The 21297-nt window shown below is 45.6% G+C and overlaps 2 protein-coding genes, 2 long non-coding RNA genes and 1 pseudogene across 5 annotated transcripts in view; 2 read left to right on the top strand and 3 right to left on the bottom strand.

The window, feature by feature from the left end:
- The window catches only part of CRCP (CGRP receptor component), a 32406-nt gene extending 29836 nt beyond the window's left edge, over positions 1 to 2570 (bottom strand). The window contains exons 1-2 of the mRNA XM_032448451.1: positions 2451 to 2570; positions 2090 to 2316 (exon numbers count right to left, since the gene is read on the bottom strand). Of these exons, the coding sequence (XP_032304342.1) occupies positions 2090 to 2253 (164 nt within the window). The 5' untranslated portion in view covers positions 2254 to 2316; positions 2451 to 2570. The remainder of the gene's footprint in view (positions 1 to 2089; positions 2317 to 2450) is intronic.
- On the top strand, positions 1927 to 9109 carry LOC107322497 (delta-1 crystallin). The gene is made up of 17 exons (XM_015880583.2): positions 1927 to 1993; positions 2105 to 2167; positions 2890 to 3084; positions 4016 to 4099; positions 4415 to 4471; positions 4668 to 4765; positions 5107 to 5184; positions 5493 to 5570; positions 5711 to 5763; positions 6079 to 6141; positions 6355 to 6469; positions 6972 to 7056; positions 7232 to 7291; positions 7465 to 7548; positions 7815 to 7895; positions 8267 to 8373; positions 8867 to 9109. Exons 2-17 carry the CDS (start codon positions 2156 to 2158, stop codon positions 9015 to 9017), a joined length of 1401 nt encoding a protein of 466 aa, XP_015736069.1. The 5' UTR covers positions 1927 to 1993; positions 2105 to 2155; the 3' UTR covers positions 9018 to 9109.
- Positions 4324 to 16387, bottom strand: LOC116654250. The gene is made up of 7 exons (XR_004309320.1): positions 15731 to 16387; positions 13454 to 13528; positions 8230 to 9472; positions 7216 to 7808; positions 6944 to 7062; positions 4725 to 4967; positions 4324 to 4448 (listed from the first exon to the last, which is right to left on the bottom strand). It is a non-coding gene; the product is annotated as an uncharacterized LOC116654250 (long non-coding RNA).
- LOC107322502 lies at positions 14147 to 20925 on the top strand (annotated as a pseudogene).
- On the bottom strand, positions 16482 to 20093 carry LOC107322503. Of its 2 annotated transcripts, none has more exons than XR_001558970.2 (3): positions 19130 to 20093; positions 18935 to 19054; positions 16482 to 16616 (listed from the first exon to the last, which is right to left on the bottom strand). It is a non-coding gene; the product is annotated as an uncharacterized LOC107322503 (long non-coding RNA). The 2 variants fall into 2 exon arrangements; XR_004309321.1 differs by lacking the exon at positions 16482 to 16616 and adding an exon at positions 16873 to 17487.
- Positions 20926 to 21297: the final 372 nt, after the last annotated feature.

Below are 21297 nucleotides of genomic sequence, written 5' to 3'. Positions count from 1 at the left end.
ACCTATTCTGCAATGCTATTTCACTATTTTTCCCTCAAAAACAACCTCCCCAGCCCCAAGCATCGTTAAGTCATCTGTTTGTTCAATCACATTAAGGATTTCTGATTGGCTTTACAGCTTCACTTCCATTCCTACTACAACTGTATTCTATGTTGCCCGCTGTACAGAAGAGATCGGTATGAAGTGTTTCATCTAAAAACAGGAAAAGAGAGAATTAATAACCTCCTAAATACAAACTGAGGCAGCGTTCTGTACACAAACTAATCTCTGTGAAGTTGCTTAGTGCACAGTGATAACACTGACGGATCCCATGCGGAATTATACATGTCCTTGCCATGTATAATTCCAGGCATAGATTAATAAAAGTGGGATCACCTGATAGCAAATACAGAAGGCTTCTTGATCACAAAACTAGATTTGTGGTCAAGGCACAGATTGTGAAAGCACCAGAAATTCAGCTAAGTCGTTCCTGTTGATTAATACCCGGCTGCATGTGGATTGCAGATTTTAGTTCCACAACATCCATTAGAACAACTTATTTCAAGGCCAAAACCTGCAATACATCACCACAAATATTTGACATGAAGACAATGTGTTACTGATCTCTCATCTCACTTGGGCACCTGGGATCTCTACTTTTCCCCTTTTTCCTTCTGGGCACATCCTGCTGGATATCCTCAGGCAGAAAGACATGTAATCCTCACTCAGGCTGTGTGTTAACCTACAGTGATATAACAAACATGAGATAGAGATTCTCTCTGTACTGGGTACACTTGGGTTGTAAACTGAATGCTCACGATTCTCCCAAAACAACAACAATTTCCTATCAAAGCCAGGAGTAAGGACAAGGACACTCGTAAAGGGTGAAAGAGACAAGAAAAGTAGTAAAAAATGATGGATTTCAAAGCAAGAAGGATGTGATCACAAAGCAATTCAGCAGTTTCCAAGTGTAGATGCCCTGGAATAAATGGAAAAAGGAGACAAGTTGAAGAACTGAGGGAACAGAAGAAAAAAGACCAGACAGTCAGCTAAAGGGAAGGAAGAAATGGGGACAAGGAAATGAGAATATGTTTCCTGAGCTTTGCCAAAGGTCTGTGCCATGCAGATGGAAGCATACTACACTGTAGCAACACACAGTAAGGGAAACCAGCAAGTGCTTTTTCAGAGCAGAAATGCATTGCGTCTAAAGAGAAACTGGAGCTGGGGAGCAGCTTTGTGAACAGATGTTCCCAACGCTCCCATTTTTTAACCAATTCTTTAAAACCATAATATTCAGAGTCTGATGGGAGTTAAGACGTGGGCTATTTGCCAGGGCCGCAGACCTAGTGACCGCTGTGGCACTGCACTAAACTCACATCCCACAGCCTCAGTCTCATGCTTACAGGAACTTCTCAAGATTGACCCAATGCAATTGGTGACAGCAGAAACCCTGAAAGCTGAAGTGGGGTGGGGTGAAAAGGCTCATCTGCACAGGAACTGGAGACAAATTAGCTCCCAGATGTTTAATTCTCATGTGTTGGTGGCAGTGTAGATGGAGTGTTGTTGATCCACCCAACATCCCAAGTACATTCATACCAATATAGAGGGGGATGCCAGAGTAAAAAGACTCCTTCAGCACAACGATACTCCCTGACAAGGAGATGACCTGCCATTGAAACCACACAGCAGACAATCTCCCATTACAGGTGCTCTTACACCAATAACTTTACAAACAAGCAACATGAGGGCATCTTTACCAGCTCTCTTCTTCACAGCTACCCTACCCACTGGGAAACCTCTCCCTGACCTTTTCCTGATTGAGCAGTGGCCAAACACAGGACAAGGGGTGGGCAGCATGAGGGGGGCCAGGGAGGGGAAGAGCTGGGCTGGATTAGGGGACACCCCGCCCCAATGGGGCGTGACGAGCTTCCAGCCCAGGCTCCGAGGCACGTAAAAGCCGGGCAGTGAGACCGGAGAGCACAGAGCGACCAGCCAGGGCTGAGCTGTGGACACGGTGAGCAGGGCTGTGCGGGCAGCTGGGGAGGCTCTGTGCTGCTGTGGGGCTGGGGCAGAGCTGAGCTGAGCCAAACAGAGCTGAACTGAGCCTCACCTCGCTGTTCCACAGGTTGCACCAGGCGCCAGGATTGCTGCAAACACGAGCAAAACGTCGTCCGAAATGGCAACCGAGGTGAGGCCAAACTTTGCTTTTCCTATGGGGTGCTCTTGGGGTGCTCTGATAGATGACTGATAGCTCCACGGAGCATCCAGATGCATTTGATAGGGAGCTTCAGGGTGATTCTCTCTGCCTTTTTCTGAATTTTAGGAAAATTTCTTTTCCTGAAATTTTAAATGGAAAGTGAACAGCAAATTTATTTATATAATTATATACTGCGATAATTGCTTCTCTACTACTTATATACTGCCATATACTAAGATATATTCCAATACCTCTTCTCCATCCAAGCACTTACCTCCCAGCACTGGCCTTCAGCACCCCATCCATTCACTGCAGAGGGCTGTGCTCCCAGCGAGGCTGCAAAACCTTGCTTTCACAACTCGATTCCTCCCTTGCAACTCCTGCTGACAAACTGCTTTAAAGAGAAAAGATAAAGAGACTTGAGCACTTCGTACCTACAGGTTTCCTCCTCTCCATCGTCTGCCTGGAAAGGGCCATCGGAGCCGCCCGCTGTCCATGGTACCAGCAACCCCGCAGCTCAGCGCTGCTATAATTTCTAAGTGTTTGAGGATTTGGGATAGAAATATATATATATTAGAAAAAGGGTATATAAAACATATAAATAAGGGATATATAAAACATTCCCACAGTTTTACTTGAACGTGGCATTGAGAGATTTTTAGGAGAATATATCAATAATGCATTTGAATGTCCTTTAACTTCATTACTCTCAGGGGGATAAACTATTGGGAGGAAGATTTGTTGGAAGTACAGATCCCATCCTGGAGATTCTCAGCTCTTCTATATCCACTGAGCAGAGACTGACTGAAGTTGATATCCAGGCAAGCATGGCTTATGCCAAAGCCTTGGAGAAGGCTAGCATCCTAACTAAAACCGAGCTGGAGAAGATCCTGAGTGGCCTGGAAAAGGTATTTATTTCTTTCATAAACTGCCCTGCATGCTCAGAACAATTCCCACAAGAGTACTTTGATGAATAGCTTATCCGATAGCATCTGTTGTCACCTCCCTGGGTCCATGCTCTAAAGACAATCTTTCTGTATCCCCACATCCTATTTCTTAGTACTAGGCATGTGGAAAAGTGCATTCCTGTAAGGGAATGCTGTCTGAAACCAGGAAGAATTGCAGAAGCCTGTGTGTATTGCATTTGATACTCTAGCAGATGTTCTGGACAGGAGATAAATGCTTAGAATCCATCTAGCTGCAGCAAAAATCCCTACTGAGCACAGCAAGAATGCTGCTTATGGAAACCTGGTGCCTCAGTGAGGTGTGCTCAGCACAACCTGCCTGCCCATCCTCTTCAGACTGAACGTACCTGAGGAATTGTTTCAGTATGAATTAGAACTATTATTTTTCCAATGGCACTTGGGATCCCTTTGTGTCCATCTGCCTGACTTAGTAGAAGGCAATGCACGGTATTGTATAGGGGTGAAGAAGAGCCAGCCACTAAGCACTTTTTCTGAAATATTCATTGTTGTTGCTCACCTACCATGGATAATGGGCAGCCTATACAATGTTTGTATAGGAAAATCTTTACGGACAATACTAAAGCAATGACTGCCACTTCAGCTCACTTTCTCACTGTGATGCTTAAGTCCTGCCATAGCCAGGAGTGCAGGATCAGCAAGGATCAAAAGATGAATCTCCACCAAGTGCAATACACAATATAGGGATAGAGCAAGCAGCCAGCCTTGGCCTGAAAGAACAGGAATGCAGGAGCACCTGTGAGAATGCTTTCATTTCCATTTGGATGGCAGAACTTGGTATTTCCTGGGGATAACTTACAGCCCCTCACTCAGGGAATCAGTATGAGCTGACTTGTGTTTCTGTTGATATTTATAGATCTCTGAGGAATCATCTAAGGGAGTCCTTGTAATGACCCAAAGTGATGAGGATATCCAGACTGCCATTGAACGCAGACTGAAGGTTTGGGTTCTTTAACCTCTTATTTCTCTCCCTCTCTAGTTAGTGCTGCCTGACATTGAGCACATATGCCTCTGTCCCCAGCATGGTGAAATTCCTCAACATCTTGCTATACTGACATACTAGGTTTACAGCCAACAGTATCCAGGACCTCTTTTGTGTGGAAGAGAGGCTGTAAAAGTCTAGAACCCAAACTTCCCCTTCCCCAGAAGAGAACCCTAAACCTGAACCCCTTGCTTGAGTGGCAGGATATCTGCTCTTGCATTAATCTCTTGCTCAGAATAGAGGCACTGACAGACGTTATTCTCTTGTCCTCAGGAGCTGATTGGGGATATAGCTGGAAAGCTGCAGACTGGAAGAAGCAGGAATGAACAGGTATATATGGAACTATTTGTTTTTTTCCATTGTGATCCTCCCCTCCTCATTTCAGGAAATCTCTGAACTGAGCTGCCTCTGATAAATGGAAGATTCATCTTCCCAACATATAGAACAAGGCTATTTTACAATGACAGTGTCAGGCTACCATCTATGACACATTCTCCTTTATCTCACTGTGGCCAATCTTGTCCAGGTTGTGACTGACCTGAAGCTGCTCCTGAAGAGTTCCATCTCTGTCATCTCCACTCACCTGCTGCAGCTCATCAAGACCCTGGTGGAGCGCGCTGCCATGTGAGTCCTTTAACACGTCCATAGTCACAGCCTTCTTGGGACAGGAGACTTCTAGACTTGCTCTTTAGCTGACAACAATCACAGCAACAACAACATCTTCTGCTGCAGAAGTTACAGTCAGGCACTGTGTGATAGCACAGGGAATAGCCTCTCTTTCCTCACAGCCCACATCAGAGAGACATTCCTCCTTCCTCATTGTATCCTGGGGATACAGCGAGAGGAAGGCAAAGATGAAGTGCCGCACAACAAGATATTCTCCTCATGACCTTGCAGAAAACCTGAGAGTGTACCTGCCTCTGCTCTCTATACTGACAGCTGTCTTTCTCTCCTTTCACACACAGAGAAATTGATGTTATCATGCCTGGCTACACCCACCTGCAGAAAGCTCTGCCCATCAGATGGAGCCAGTTCCTGCTCAGGTAACCACCTTTCACACTGGGCCCTAGGAGGGGAACCTTTCTCCATTCCTGGAGCCCTGCTCAGATGGAGCATAAAAGTGCATCATTCAGTGATGGGGCAACTGGGGGAGACACAGCAGAACTAAACCTGAAAGCTGCCACAGGAAAGCTCCATGTCCATTGCCTCTTGGCTCTCACCAGCCAGAGATGCAAACACTGAGTGCACTGTGGAGGCCAACTCTCAGGATGCCCCATCTTTGGACAGAATTTCCTCTCATCTCATGCAAGGTTTCTTGGCTTCATCTCCTTTCTCTCATGTCCCCTCCTAGCCATGCTGTTGCACTGACCCGTGATTCTGAGCGCCTGAGTGAGGTGAAGAAGAGGATCACTGTCTTGCCTCTGGGAAGGTAATGTCTGCTTTCTGTGTAATCCCTGGGCATCACTTTGCTAACATCTTGAAGGATATCTTCTCTGCTTAATAAAGGTCAATTCTGATTGGAATTTGCAAGATAATATACATGACTTCTGTTTCCTTCTCCCCTTGCAGTGGAATTCTGGCTGGCAACCCACTGGAAATTGACAGAGAGCTTCTGCGTAGCGGTAAATGTCTACTGTTGTGTAGAATGGATCTACTTGATGTATTTGGGAGGGAGGGAAGAAACAACATGTGGCTTCCCAAGGCATTATCATGCACTGTAACCCTGTACCAAGTGTCAAGGATTCATATGTTTTTTATAATCCAAAAAGACAGGCTATGTCTGTGAGGTGGTAGCTCCCATGCAGCATAACACAACAGCATATGTGTGCTGTTGGAATTACTCAAGGACTCAGTCACCTGTACGCTGGGGTAGTCTGCTAACTTCAAGCCCTGGTCATGCTAAACCTGACCTTATTTATCTGTCACTTTCCTTTCAGAACTGGACATGACTTCCATCACCCTGAACAGCATAGATGCCATCAGTGAGAGAGACTTTGTGGGTAAGTACAACTCTATCATTCTTCCCTCCCCCATATTAGAAGCAGACGTTGGACACCTTCCCAGTTAACCTCATTTAACAAGGGACCTGAAATCCCACAATGGGAAGTAAACAAAAAGAAAATCTTTGCACACATTTAAGCTCCAGACAGAACTTCCTGGTTTGTCAAACACAAACCTTCTTTTCACCTCCTGATATTCTGCCTTTTCTGCAGTGGAATTAATCTCTGTTGCCACCCTGCTGATGATCCACCTTAGCAAGCTGGCTGAAGATCTCATCATCTTCAGCACCACTGAATTTGGCTTTGTGACCCTCTCTGATGCCTATAGGTAGGTGTCTGGTCATGGGGCAAACAGCCTTTTCCCTCAGTCTCTCCTCCATTATCCCTTCCTAAGAGAATGAGGAAGTGGGTGTCCCCGCTGCACAAGACTGACACATAAATCAACACTCCAGAGGATGCAAAGCCTGAGAGAAAAACAGCCTGAGGGTGAAAATTCCCCATTAAGGATCAGTGATTCTAATTCTGGCGACTCAATCACATCTCCATTCACTGGTCACTCCTCCCCAGCTACTGCTGGCAGAAATATGCTGTAAGAGAACAGGCACAGAAAACTTCCTTCTCTGCTGGGAATTCCTGCCAAAGCCCTTCCCAGCACAGCCTGGGTTTCAATACTAACAGACTTCCTCTCTATCAATCTCAGTGCAGCACAGCCACTGCCCTGCCTCTCTGAGGGCACAGCAAAAACAAGTCCTTCCTGCTCATGCCTTCTGTGGAACAGGGCCCAGACTGGGGTTTTGCTCACCATTCCACTTCCAATTCCTTTCTTCCAGCACTGGCAGCAGCCTGTTGCCTCAGAAGAAAAACCCTGATAGCCTGGAACTGATCCGCAGCAAAGCTGGTCGTGTGTTTGGACGGGTGAGCCTGTTAAAGAAAGAAAAGGGGCAGGGAAACTGCTCATACTGGGGCTGAAGAAGCTCCTTCATGCTTCTGTGTAACAATTAAAATGATGCCAGGTTTAGGCTGTGAATCTCTGCTGGGGCAATGTGTTTCTCTTCCTGTAATTAACTGTTATACCTGTTTCTCTCTGCAGTTGGCTGCTATTCTCATGGTTCTCAAAGGAATTCCAAGCACCTTCAGCAAGGATCTGCAGGTAAAGCAGATATTAGCTTCCACTCCTGTTCTTTGAAGAGACACAGTTGTCTTATTCTCTGCAGGAGTCTCTTGCACTACATTTATTGCACAAGTACAGCTTGTGTGCAAGATGATAAAACTGGGGCTGCATCAGGTCATCTAACAGCAATTTCCATCTATGCTCTCACTCAGGAGGATAAGGAAGCTGTCCTTGATGTTGTGGACACTCTGACTGCTGTGCTCCAGGTTGCCACTGGAGTGATTTCTACCCTCCAGGTGAGGCTTCAGCTTCTCATTACTGAATGAGGTTGGAGGACACAGTTTAAATGTAGTACAGATACAAGATCTAGTCTGGTCCTAACATGATGACTTGCTCACTCCTACTGCTTGTTAGGGCTCCCACTACAAGCAGCTCAGATACACTTGGGCAGAAAATCCTTGGAGAGCCTGGTCCCTCCTTGATGAAGTCCATTCTTTGGTCCCCGGTGTGTCCCCAACAAGCAGCAGATGATAACATCTCACTCTGCCTCTCCTCTCTGCAGATCAACAAGGAGAACATGGAGAAGGCTCTGACCCCTGAGTTGCTGACTACTGATCTGGCTCTCTACTTGGTTCGTAAAGGAGTAAGTATCAGACGAAGGCCTGGAGCTCTGACTTCTTTGGATGCAGAATACTGCTCAATGAGGGCCTGAGATGAGGCCTTCTGTTCTGTCCCCAGGTGATGGTCAGTGTGGGTCAACAAACACGAAAGCTGGAAAAACATTCTTTACATGTATCCCAAGTAGTGGAACTGCTGCCAGGTGGACTTGATAGTAATTTACAGGTGGAATTTTCCGTCCTAATGCCTCCCTTCTTCACACCCCAGAAAACAAGGATTCGGATTTCAGTCTCTAATTAAAAACAAACCAACCAAAATGAGAGCACATCTATTCTTGCCCAAGACTGAACTTCACTCACCTGGTTACTTGATTGTGCTCTTTGCTTCTTGTTGTAGATGCCGATCAGACAAGCCCAAACTGCTTCTGGGAAGGCCGTCCACCTTGCTGAGACTAAAGGCATCACCATCAATAATCTCACCCTGGAGGACCTGAAGAGCATCAGGTTTGTACCACATTACCATAGATCCGCTCAAAAGACAGTTGTCAGCCTGGCTTCCTCGTGATCCCTTTCTGTGTATACCCTGGGCTTGATGGCACTGCAAAATTCTTCCTGGTCCGTATACTATTGCTGCTAATGCCAAGCTTGTACCAACTGAAGTTTGGTGAGGAAGACAACAGTGCTGCCTTTTGACTTGAGCAGGGTATGGGCCACAGGTACTAGAAGGGTATGGAGAAATTCATGCCTTGACCTGGAGGCACCAGCACTGTAGAGGAGTTTGGCTTCAGACTTCCTCCCTCTGCTCTTGCAGCTTTGTCTTTGGAATGTCATTAACTGCTCCTGTCAGGCACTAGAAGTGCAGAAGCAGAGCTTCATGAGGCTTTCTTCCTTGAAAAAAGGATCAGCCTCCACTCCTTTATCCTCTCCACAGGCAGAATAAAGCCATCAAGCAGTGCCCATCATTCCCCACTGATACCTCTTCTCTTTGCTTCCCTAGCCCCCTGTTTGCCAGCGATGTCTCCCAGGTCTTCAACACTGTCAGCAGTGTGGAGCAGTACACTGTCATGGGTGGTACTGCCAAGAGCAGCGTGACTGCCCAGATCGAGCAGCTGAGGGAGCTGCTGAAGAAGCAGAAGGAGCAAGCTTAGAGTGTGGGGACATATCCCGTGGCTGCAGCGTTGTGCTTATCACACTAATCCAGAGTTAATAAACACTGTGGTGTATTGTAGTTCACTGAAAATCCTGTGTTGCGTATTGCTTTCGAGGGACAAAATTGAGCTGGGATTCCTCAGCCCTTCTGAGGCTGGTCACTGGTGTGAATGAACTCTCTCCTTCCTGGCAAAAGAACTCTTACTGGGCAGCAGGAGGGCAGTGGAACATACTTAGTCTTAAGCAGAATGTGGTCAGCAGGTCAACCCACAGCTCCTCCTCATTCATCATTAAACCACCTTCAGCTCTGGTTTGCTCCAAAGAACAGGAGTTGCATGTTTTCAGGAAAGCTCTTCTTTCTGTGTGACACAGGCCAAGCCAGCTGGGGGCAGAGGACTTGAAAACAAGCTGGCATTGCTGGCTGACTCTCAGTAATTATCTACTATCTTCACTTCTGTCCTTGCAAATATAAAAGCAGGACACAGACAAGAAAAAGCATTATATGAGGAATGCAAGTGCAGCACCCAGGGCAAATTTCATTAAACACTAACTTGGTACTGACAGTACAATAGTTCTAGTTGTCATGGACAATTTCTCTTCCGTCAAAACATTTTAAAGCTGGTAGTTTGCTCAGCCCCCTGCTCTCCATGCTGATACAGCAACACGTTATTGACTCAGAGTACTGCAAGGCTCTGCAACACACGTAGGTAATGGCAGGAACACAAGCATTGCCTCACTGTGTTTTGGTTAAGGGCTGTAGCACAGACAGTACAAAGTACCATAAACTAAATCTCCTGCCATTAATGATGTATCCCAGAAGACACAAGTGATTTCAATCTACCTTTACAGCATTTAAATACATGAAAAGCAAAAATACAAAATATATAGAAGCACCAGCAACATAAAATTCTCTTTCTTCAATGCTTCCTACCACCCTCAGTCTCTGTATGGGAAACTGGTAATCACAGCCTGAACCTCTGATTAATCAGCTGAGGCAAGTGTCAGGTCAGCTGTGGGAGCACAGGTGAGGGTAATTGACTCCACTTCTAAACTTCATTTAAGGACTGACCACCACTGAGGCTGCACCTCTTAGAGATTGCCTCAGTGTTTTCCAGCCAGACTGAAGGCTTCTATACTGGCATGTTTTTTCCTATAGATGACCTTTTGGATACTTATCACAATCCTTCTTGTATTATTACCATCTTCGCATTATTTTCACCTTACAGTCTCTCCTTACTCTTAGCCTTTAACGTGACCTATTCTACAGCCACGTTAAGAGCACCATGTTTAAATTACTGCTCCAAAAATCACCTTTGTGTTTGCTCTGTTGCTTTGTAATCCAAAACAGAAACAGAGCGTGTGTCTCAGTCTCTAGATAGGTCATCTGTGGAAGGGAAACCACTTCTGCTTGCTTAACTGAGAGGAAAAGGTGTAATAGAGGGAGAGGTGACATCAATACTCAACGCTAACAGCCAGAGCAAAAGATCTCTCTCCATTTCTTTCTCATATTTCTTTTCTTCTCTCCCATAATCTTTCTCAATTCACACCACTCCCCTCTTTTTCCTTGTTTGTATCTCCTAGCCCTGCTCAATACCAGCCAAACAGATTTCCTCTTGCTCCTAGCAGCAGGAGCCAAGCGCTGCTTCTTATAGCTGTACCGAATGACATTGGGCCTTGCCAAACTGAAAGCAAAACAAGAGCTTTTAGCAGATTATCACATCTCAGCCTCCTACACAGACAAGTAGTTCATAGTCATTGCTGCTTCCTACCCATCCACCATTTTCTTAAAATTATGGGATAACATTGGCTGGAACGAAACTCTGAAGATCTCTGAAGTCCACAGATGTTACAGGAGACTGACCCAGAACATCTTCACGCTTTCACTATCACTCTATGACACACTGTGATTTGAGTGCTTAAAGTCCTGTCTGTCATCTTAAGGAATTCTGCACAAACAGAAGGATCAGTGTCTTGGGCAGTACTTGGGAGGGTCTGGGGCTTAAATCTCTGCTCCATCACAGACAACGGGAAGGCATTTAAGCCAAGAATTCAAAAACTATCTTTTTAGATAGACATTCTGATATGTAGCTTTTTCATGAACTACTGAAAGTCTCAGCAGATGGTTCTGTAACTCTGGTCTGACACCCAACCAGATAAAAAGAGGGGCTCTTAAACATTACACCAAGTAAAGAGATATTCACTTAGTCTCCTCAAGGAAAATATCTCTAGCCTGCTTTCATGCTCCAAAAAAGTCCCACTGAATATTTTGTCTCCTAATCACATTGCTATGCATGGCCATTCTGCCCTCTAGTTCTCAATTAGAAAAACAGAGCCACTGTCACAAGAGTAGTGAGATGAATTCGTATGACAGCAACGTCCCCTGCAGGCACCAGGGATGAATTTGAGACAGCAATACCCAAGTGTGCCCATGTAGCCTTCACCAGCAGCAGCATGAACTACCTTCACTGTGATTCCTCCATCGTTTCTATGCCCCATGTTACAGAGAGATGCATGTACAGAGAAGTGGAAAAAATTACTCAGAGGCCTAGAAGTAGAGCAGAAATTGGAGCATTCACTGTTATATTTAACCATGTAGCTAAATACAGGTAATATTTAGAAACCAAACTTTTCATTCATACAAACATAGGGTGCTTAATGATGTAAGAACTCAAATTATAAAGTAGACACAGGGAAACTCAGGAAATGCCATAGAGATCCCATCTTCCCTTCTCTAGCCCTGTGGGTATAAAAAGAAGCCTCTCAGGGAGAGGTGCCAGGAGCAGCTGGGTGCTCTCTAACCCCTCCTGACTTCAGTGTGTTGAACATCCTCCTCCAGCCTTCATGGACTTTGGGCAACTTCTCTGCATCGTCTTAAGAGTAGAGGTACATCCTTTGTGTGTGTAATGCGTGTTCCATATAATCAATATTGAGCCTGTATCACAAACACTAGGATGTAAAGCCTTTCCCTGTGTATAATCCATTCTGAATGCAAATGTGACGCTTACTGTTTTGACAGCTTCCCAACAACCTTCAGTCAAAACCCAGAATAAGGATAAAGACACTCAAGAAAGATCAACAAGGCAAGGGCAGCATCAAGCATGGAGGGCTTCAGAAGAAGAGGGAAACTCCAGACAGAATGTGAGCCTTGTTCTGGGCTAATACTGAAGGCAGTGCTCTGCAAACCCAGTGACAAAATATATCTGCTCATTCAGGATGGGTAGTCAGAGCCTGATGCTAAACTGTGTCATTGCCAGAGTCCTCTCTGCTACAGAAAATAACATACCCTAATCATGCAACCCCACTGGGCCCCAAGGTCCTGTGACAACAGGGATGGTGAAAGGCAAGAAAAATCCTAAAGGGGACAAGAAAACTGGGATGCACTTCCTGTATTCCCTCAAATACTTCTGGTGTTGTACAGATAGAAAAAAATATGTGGTAGCAGCACATTCCCAAAGGCCAAACAGAAACAAGCCAGTTCTGCGGGATGCTACAAGGGAGGGGGAAGTGGAATGGGGCCGGTCACAGGGACACCCCGCCCTGCCGGGGCGGGACGAGCTGCCAGCAAGATTCCAAGGAGTGTAAAAGCAAGAAGGACCGGGGAGCAGCACGGAGTGAACAGCCGGGCTGAGACGGTGAGTGGGGCCGTACTGCTGGGCTGAGGTCCCTGGGAAGGGACAAAGCTGAGCTGTTCTATTCTGTTCCACAGGTTGCACTGGGAGCACAGTGCACACGAGTAAACTGAAATGGCATCTGAGGTGAGGGCAAATTTTGCTTTTTCTACCTCTGCTCTGGCAAATGCAAGCTCAACTTTGTTACAATCCAAGTCCCTGCAGCCAGCTATCTCCCTCAGATTCCTGCCTTTAACCCGGAGAGACTAATTTAACGCCCTGCTGCACTTCACTCAGGCCAGCTTGTGCTCAGGCAGATACTTCACAAAAGCTTGTGTAACTACTTCTGTATACAAAAGCTTCATTTTCAGTTTCTGTGCCTAGTGACTAATTGTTTTAGCAACTCCTGCCTTCAGAATGGCTACTACAGCCCTGGCTGTTTCAGCTGCTGGTTATAGACAAGTGTCCATCAGCTGTCAGACTGTGCAAGCCTGACCATAGTTCTGTTGCTATCTAAAGTTAATCCTTCTGTTTTGTTTTCCTGATTGCAAATGTATCTGTTGCAGTTTCGGCTGAAAAACCACCTCTTACTTTTGTGGAGCCCCATAGCACAGAAGATATGCCTAAAACAGAGCAGTTCCTCACTCAAGCACTTAGCATCTGGTACTGGCTTTTAATTGTACATACCTATGCCATAGTTCCATGGGCACTGGATCCACTGAGGACCTGTAACTTTTCCTTTCAGATTCTGATTTTCCTCTCTGCTTCCCTTCAGCTGGATGACAAAGCTGCTGTAAAGATGTGAAAAAACTAAGTGCAACACTTACCTCTGTAGGCTTTCTCTTGCTGGCCTCTCAGACACGCTGTTTCAGCAGGGATTGGCAGAGATGTGGAGACAGTCACTGGGGAAAAAGGTTTCCAGGGTTACTCAACAGTACTTTGTCTGACTGATAAAACCCCAGCACAGATTAGTTTGCAAATGTCTTGGCCAACTTTTTGCTGTCCATGGTAGTTAGAACGTACAGCGTGAGAAAAGACTGTCAGGGGTACTTAAAAAAAAATCACACAGATTGGTGATTATTTTGCAATTCTCGGTGGCAAATAAATTTAGGCCCTTCCTTTAAGTGTTTTCCAATTTATTCTTTGTGCCTGCTGGTACTGGAGAAATGCTTTGGAATCTTGAATTAGTTGTAAGCCTTATGCACAAGTAACATTCCCAGCTATTTCCACTCAAATTTGCCAGAGCTATGGCTTCAAGGGGCATCATACCCAGGTAAGCAATGATCTGACCAAGTGTCACATATGGCTCTTAATTCATTCATTCAGTTGCTAAATCACTGATGCAAAAGGTTTACACGCATAGTGTCACGACATATGGCAGCAATTACGTACCTGTCTTTGGTCACATAGTGAAGTAATTAGGTAGATGACTTGTTCAAAGCTGTGAGATTAGAAAACCAGTCTGGCTTGGGTAGAAAAACAAGTTTTCTTCTTACATATTTTAAAATCTTCTTTGTGTTTTCTGGACATTCCTGATGCTGAAAGGTACTCAAGAGTTCTAGAGTCTGCACCTTAGCTGATTTGATGCTAATTTTTTGGTAAAGCTTGGAAGCACATCCTGGACTCTGGAGGTGCCTGAACAGTAACTTCAGTCACTTGTTATGTGGCTGATGCTGGCCCATAACTACTTGTCAAACAAAGAAAAATCTGCCTCTATTAGACAACAATAAAAAAGGACCGCACTGAAAGGACATACCTGAGCTTGGCCTCTACACAGGATAAAGTTCTCAGTGAAAATTACAACGTTCTTAAAACTATAAATGAAGTTATTAGGCCTCTTTGATTTGCCTCTTCCTCTCTCTCAGGGAGATAAACTTTGGGGGGGAAGATTCAGCGGAAGCACAGATCCCATCATGGAGATGCTCAACTCTTCTATTGCCTATGATCAGAGACTGTCTCAAGTTGATATCCAGGGGAGCATGGCTTATGCCAAAGCCTTGGAGAAGGCTGGTATCCTAACTAAAACAGAGCTGGAGAAGATCCTGAGTGGCCTGGAAAAGGTATTTATTTCTTTCATATACTGTCATGCATACTCAGGCCTATATATAATCCCTACATTACTACTAAGATGAATAGCTCCTTATCTGAAAGCATCCCTGAGTTGCACTAAAAAGCATCTTTCTCTCTCCTTATGTCCTATTGCTTAGTTCTAATTACGTGTGAAAGTGCCTTCCCAAAAGGGATGCCCGCTCATCCTACTGAACGTACCTGAGGAATTGTTTCAGTATGAATTAGGAGTATTATTTTTCCAATGGCACTTGGGATCCCTTTGTGCCTGGCTGCCTGACTTAGTAGAAGGCAATGCACGGTATTGTATAGGGGTGAAGAAGAGCCAGCCACTAAGCACTTTTTCTGAAATATTCATTGTTGTTGCTCACCTACCATGGATAATGGGCAGCCTATACAATGTTTGTATAGGAAAATCTTTATGGACAATGCTAAAGCAATGACTGCCACTTCAGCTCACTTTCTCACTGTGATGCTTAAGTCCTGCCATAGCCAGGACTGCAGGATCAGCGAGGATCAAAAGATGAATCTCCACCAAGTGCAATACAGAATATAGAGATAGAGCGAGCAGCCAGCCTTGGCCTGAAAGAACAGGAATGCTGGAGCACCTGTGAGAATGCTTTCATTTCCATTTGGAGGGCAGAACTTGGTATTTCCTGGGGACAACTTACACCCCTTCACTCAGGGAATCAGTATGAGCTGACTTGTGTTTCTGTTGACATTTATAGATCTCTGAGGAATGGTCTAAGGGAGTCTTTGTGGTGAAACAAAGCGATGAGGATATTCACACTGCCAACGAACGCAGACTGAAGGTTTGGGTCCTTTAACCTCTTGTTCTTCTCCTTCTCTGTGTAGAGCTGCCTGACATTGAGCACATGAGCCTCTGTCCCCAGCACAGTGAAATTCCTCAACACCCCATGATACTGACATGCCAGGTGTACAGCCAACAGTGTCCAATACCCCTTTGTGGAAGAGATACTGTACAAGCCTAGAAACCAAACTTGCCCTCCCCCAGAAGAGAACCCATAGCTACTTACTGGATCCTAGAGCTAGGAGGAGGTCTGCTCTTACAGTAACTCTTTTGCTTGCAATACAGAGACACTGACAGAAGTTATTCTCTTGTCCTCAGGAGCTGATTGGGGATATAGCTGGAAAGCTGCACACTGGAAGAAGCAGGAATGATCAGGTAGGTATAGAACTACTTTTTTTTCTCCCCCTGTATTACTCTCACACCTCAGGTTCTTATCAAGCTTCTTTCTGTCCTCCCTTGCATACAATGATGCTCTCCAGCATGTGCTCCCTATGGCTTTAAGCTAGTGATGCTGCAGTGATTCATAAGCACAGGGGAGTGGTTTCTGCAGATTAATGGTATAACTTCTGCTGACATCCCTTGGAAAGCCCACAGAATTCATTACTTTACTGACTGGATGCCATGCATCTTTTGGGATCAGCCTTTTGCTAATGACAAACTTTGGGGAATATTATAGGGGATATTCCATCCCAAGCTGCCTACACCTGAGAAGTCCACTGAAAAAAAATGAGCTTTGGAAAGCAATATACAGCAACTTTCATGAATCAGAGACGTGGGGCATAGCTGGTAAAATGTCCCTTCATATCACACAGAATGAAGAGTTGGTAGCCCTACCTTGCCTTTCAGCTTAACTGTATTTGGTCACTAAGCATGTCACATTCTCCTTTATCTCACTGTGGCCAATCTTGTCCAGGTTGTGACTGACCTGAAGCTGCTCCTGAAGAGTTCCATCTCTGTCATCTCCACTTCACCTGCTGCAGCTCAATCAAGACCCTGGTGGAGCGCGCTGCCATGTGAGTCCTTTAACACGTCCATAGTCACAGCCTTCTTGGGACAGGAGACTTCTAGACTCGCTCTTTAACTGACAACAATCATGGCAACAGCAAGGTCTCCTGCAAAGGAAGTTACAGTCAGGCACTGTGTGACAGCACAGGGAATAGCCCCTCTTTCCTCACAGCCCACATCAGAGAGACATTCCTCTTTCCTCATTGTATCCTGGGGATACAGGGAGAGGAAGGCAAAGATGAAGTGCCACACAACAAGATATTCTCCTCATGACCCAGCAGAAAACCTGAGAGTGTACCTGCTTCTACTCTCTATACTGACAGCTGTCTTTCTCTCCTTTCACACACAGAGAAATTTGATGTTATCATGCCTGGCTACACCCACCTGCAGAAAGCTCTGCCCATCAGATGGAGCCAGTTCCTGCTCAGGTAACCACCTTTCACACTGGGCCCTAGGAAGGGAACCTTTCTCCATTCCTGGAGCCCTGCACAGATGGAGCATAAAAGTGCATCATTCTGTGATGGGGCAACTGGGGGAGACACATCTGCTTTCTCTCATGTCCCCTCCTAGCCACGCTGTTGCACTGACCCGTGATTCTGAGCGCCTGGGTGATGTGAAGAAAAGGATGGATGTCTTGCCTCTGGGAAGGTAATGTCTACTTTCTGTGTAATCCCTGGGCATCACTTTGCTCTATTAAATGACCAAGAGGCAGACCATTACATCCTCTGAACCACCAGCGCTTGTGTGCTACAAGAAACTGCAGAGTTTCAAAATCTCAAAGCCTTCCTTCACGCATAGAAAGGTGCTGTGATTGACATACCCACCAAAGAGATACTCTTCTCCCTCCTATTTGAAGTCAAGAACTACAAGGCTTTCATCATGTCAATCTTTTTCTTTGGAAGAGAACTTCTGGTTTAGTCTAGAGTTCAGTTTGCTGAGGCTCAGACCATGTTTCAAGGAGCAGTTTGACACCAGATTCTATTGAAGAGAGAAAGAGGTGTCATCCCTCATTGTTAGAGATCAGTTTTTGTTGGATTCTGCATGATATCATGTGTGACTTCTGTTTCTTTTTCCCTGGCAGCGGAGCTTTGGCTGGCAACCCACTGGAAATTGATAGAGAGCTTCTGTGTAGTGGTAAATGTCTCCCTGACTGAGTAGCACAGGTCTGATTATAATATCTGGGAATGAGAGAAACACTGACACAATGTCGTAATGCTATTTTCAGATACACTGTAGCACCTTAACATAGAGAGGGAGGGTAATAAATACAAAAATAGAATATTATCTGATGACCAAGGGCACAGGGCGCAAGCAGTTCCCAAGGAATTAGTAAGAAATAAGACTTTTTAGCAAATTAAGAAAGCATGTGTCAGTATGGTATAATAGTAGATATAATTGAACAACTTCTGTTACACACTGGCCACCTGGGACAAATAATTCCTCAACACAGCTTATTTGTCCTCCTTGGACTACTAAAGGGCTCACAGACACCTGCTGGGACAAGCTGCAGACTTCAAGTCAGTCTAAACATGATATCTTTCATCCACCACTTTCCTTACAGAGCTGGACTTTGCATCCATCAGCCTGAACAGCATGGATGCCATCAGTGAGAGAGACTTCGTGGGTAAGTACAACTCCACCATTCCTCCCTCCCCACATTAGAAGCAGATATTAGACACCTTCCCAGTTATCCTCATTTAACAAGGGACCTGAAATCCCACAATGGGAACTAAACAAACAGAAAATCTTTGCACACATTTAAGCTTCAGTCAGGACTTCCTTGTTTGTCAAACACAAACCTTCCTTTCACCTCCTGCTATTGTGCCCTTTCTGCAGTGGAATTACTCTCTGTTGCCACCCTGCTGATGATCCACCTTAGCAAGCTGGCTGAAGATCTCATCATCTTCAGCACCACTGAATTTGGCTTTGTGACCCTCTTCTTATGACCTATAGGTAGGTGTCTGGTCATGGGGCAAACAGCCTTTTCCCTCAGTCTCTCCTCCATTATCCCTTCCTAAGAGAATGAGGAAGTTGGTGTTCCCGCTGCACAAGACTGACACATAAATCAACACTCCAGAGGATGCAAAGCCTGAGAGAAAAACAGCCTGAGGGTGAAAATTCCCCATAAGGATCAGTGATTCTAATTCTGGCGACTCAATCACATCTCCATTCACTGGTCACTCCTCCCCAGCTACTGCTGCAGAAATATGCTGTAAGAGAACAGGCACAGAAAACTTCCTTCTCTGCTGGGAATTCCTGCCAAAGCCCTTCCCAGCACAGCCTGGGTTTCAATACTAACAGACTTCCTCTCTATCAATCTCAGTGCAGCACAGCCACTGCCCTGCCTCTCTGAGGGCACAGCAAAAACAAGTCCTTCCTGCTCATGCCTTCTGTGGAACAGGGCCCAGACTGGGGTTTTGCTCACCATTCCACTTCCAATTCCTTTCTTCCAGCACTGGCAGCAGCCTGTTGCCTCAGAAGAAAAAACCCTGATAGCCTGGAACTGATCCGCAGCAAAGCTGGTCGTGTGTTTGGACGGGTGAGCCTGTTAAAGAAAGAAGAGGGGCAGGGAAACTGCTGAAGAAGCTTCATCTGTGTAAAAATTAACCAACTGCCATACCTGTTTCTCTGCAGTTGGCTGCTATTCTCATGGTTTTGAAAGGACTTCCAAGCACCTACAACAAGGATCTGCAGGTAAAACAGAAATTAGTTTTCACTCCAGATCTCTGAAGAGACACAGTTGTCTCATGCTCTATAGAAGCCTCTTAGGACTATATTTCCCCTGCATGCATGTGTAAGATGATAAAAGATGGAGCTGTGATACTGCATGCTGTAAATCACACCCAGTCCAAGATTCTATGATGACATTCCTGCTCTGCTGGCCAGGCTGCTCATGCTGGTGGGCTTTTTCACTGCATCAATTAATCTAACAGCAATTTCCATCCATACTCTCACTCAGGAAGACAAGGAAGCTGTCTTTGATGTTGTGGACACTCTGACTGCTGTGCTCCAGGTTGCCACTGGAGTGATTTCTACGCTCCAGGTAAGGCTTCAGCCTCTCGTTACTGAATGTGGTTGGAGGACATCTTCAGTGTGTAACAGCTCTAGTCTGGTCCAAACATGATGACTTGCTCACTCCTACTGCTTGTTAGGGCCCCCACCTCAGGCAGCTCAGATACACCTGGGCATAAAGCCCTTGGAGAACCTGGTCCTTCCTTGATGAAGTCCATGCTTTGGTCCCCAATGAGCAGCAGATGATAACACCTCGCTTTGCCTCTGCAGATCAATAAGGAGAACATGGAGAAGGCTCTGACCCCTGAGTTGCTGGTTACTGATCTGCGCTCTCTACTTGGTTCGTAAAGGAGTAAGTATCAAGAGGAAGGCCTGGAAGCTCTGATCTTTTAAGATGTGGAGTACTGCTCAGCGAGGCCTTCTGTTCCCAGGTGATGGTCATTGTGGGTCAACAGCTGCAGGTTTAGACTTCCTTGTTATAAGGAAAAATAAACCAATCAAAATGGGAGAATATCCATTCTTGACTTCAGCACAGACTGGACCATCATCTCTCCTTCTCATTGCAGATGCCATTCAGACAAGCTCACGCTGCTTCAGGGAAGGCCGTCCACCTTGCTGAGACTAAAGGCATTGCTATCAATAAACTCACTCTGGAAGACCTGAAGAGCATCAGGTTTGTATCACTGTTACTTTACCATAAACCCCCTCAAAATGCAAGTGTCAGCCTGGCTTAGTACAGGCTTCTTATTGTGCCCTTACATGAACAATCCAGTCCTAACTGCACCCCAAAATTGCTATGCATAAATGTAATTGCTGCTACTGCTAAGCCTGTATCAGTAGAAGGGCACAACATCACAAACTACTGAATTTAGCAGGGTATGGACCATAGGGTATGGGAAGGGTATGGAGAAATCATGCCTTGACCTGGAGCACCCAGCACTGTAGAGGAGTTTGGCTTCAGACTTCCTCCCATCTCTCTTGCAAGCTTTGTCTTTGGAATGTCATTAACTGCTCCTGTCAGGCACTAGAAGTGCAGAAGCAGAGCTTCATGAGCTTTCTTTCCTTGAAAAAGATCAGCCTCCACTCCTTTATCCTCTCCACAGCAGAATAAAGCATCAAGCAGTGCCCATCATTCCCCACTGATACCTCTTTCTCTTTGCTTCCCTAGCCCCCTGTTTGCCAGCATGTCTCCAGTCTTCAACACTGTCAGCAGTGTGGAGCAGTACACTGCTATGGTGGTACTGCCAAGAGCAGCGTGACTGCCAGATCGAGCAGCTGAGGAGCTGCTGAAGAAGCAGAAGGAGCAAGCTTAGAGTGTGGGACATATCCCGTGGCTGCAGCATTGTGCTTATCACACTAATCCAGAGCTAATAAACACTGTGGTGTATTGTAGTTCACTGAAAATCCTGTCTTCTGTGTTGCCTTTAGGAGACAAGATTGAGCTGGGCTTCCTCAGCTCTTCTGAGGCTTGAGGAATCGAGTTCACTGGTGTGATAGAACTGGAGCTCTCTCCTTCCAGGCAGGAGAGCTTTTATGGGCAGCACACTCTAGAGGTTGCTCAGTATCTGCACCCCAAAATTGTCCTGTGAAACTAAAATCCATCAGATGGCATTTCCTTCCTCCCTGGCCTCTGTTGATAACACTTTCCATCCTATTTTATTTCCATTTAAGCTCCGAGGACACTTCTTGAATAGTAAACATTACCACAGTTCATAGGTCATCCAAAACATGACTTCCTAACACACCAAGCACCTTCCTCGTGGCTGAGCTGCCGCC

This window comes from Coturnix japonica, chromosome 19, assembly GCF_001577835.2.
Source record: "Coturnix japonica isolate 7356 chromosome 19, Coturnix japonica 2.1, whole genome shotgun sequence".
Lineage (NCBI taxonomy): Eukaryota > Metazoa > Chordata > Aves > Galliformes > Phasianidae > Coturnix > Coturnix japonica.
Note: the sequence above shows the minus strand (reverse complement) of the source record. Positions and strands in the feature narration are given on the sequence as shown.

Bases quoted from the DNA above. Each gene is read 5' to 3' on its own strand.
- LOC107322497 (XM_015880583.2), top strand. The intron at 7,292-7,464 runs GTAAAGCAGATA...GCTCTCACTCAG, and splicing joins CCTTCAGCAAGGATCTGCAG to GAGGATAAGGAAGCTGTCCT. The intron at 7,896-8,266 runs GTAAGTATCAGA...TTCTTGTTGTAG, and splicing joins TCTACTTGGTTCGTAAAGGA to ATGCCGATCAGACAAGCCCA.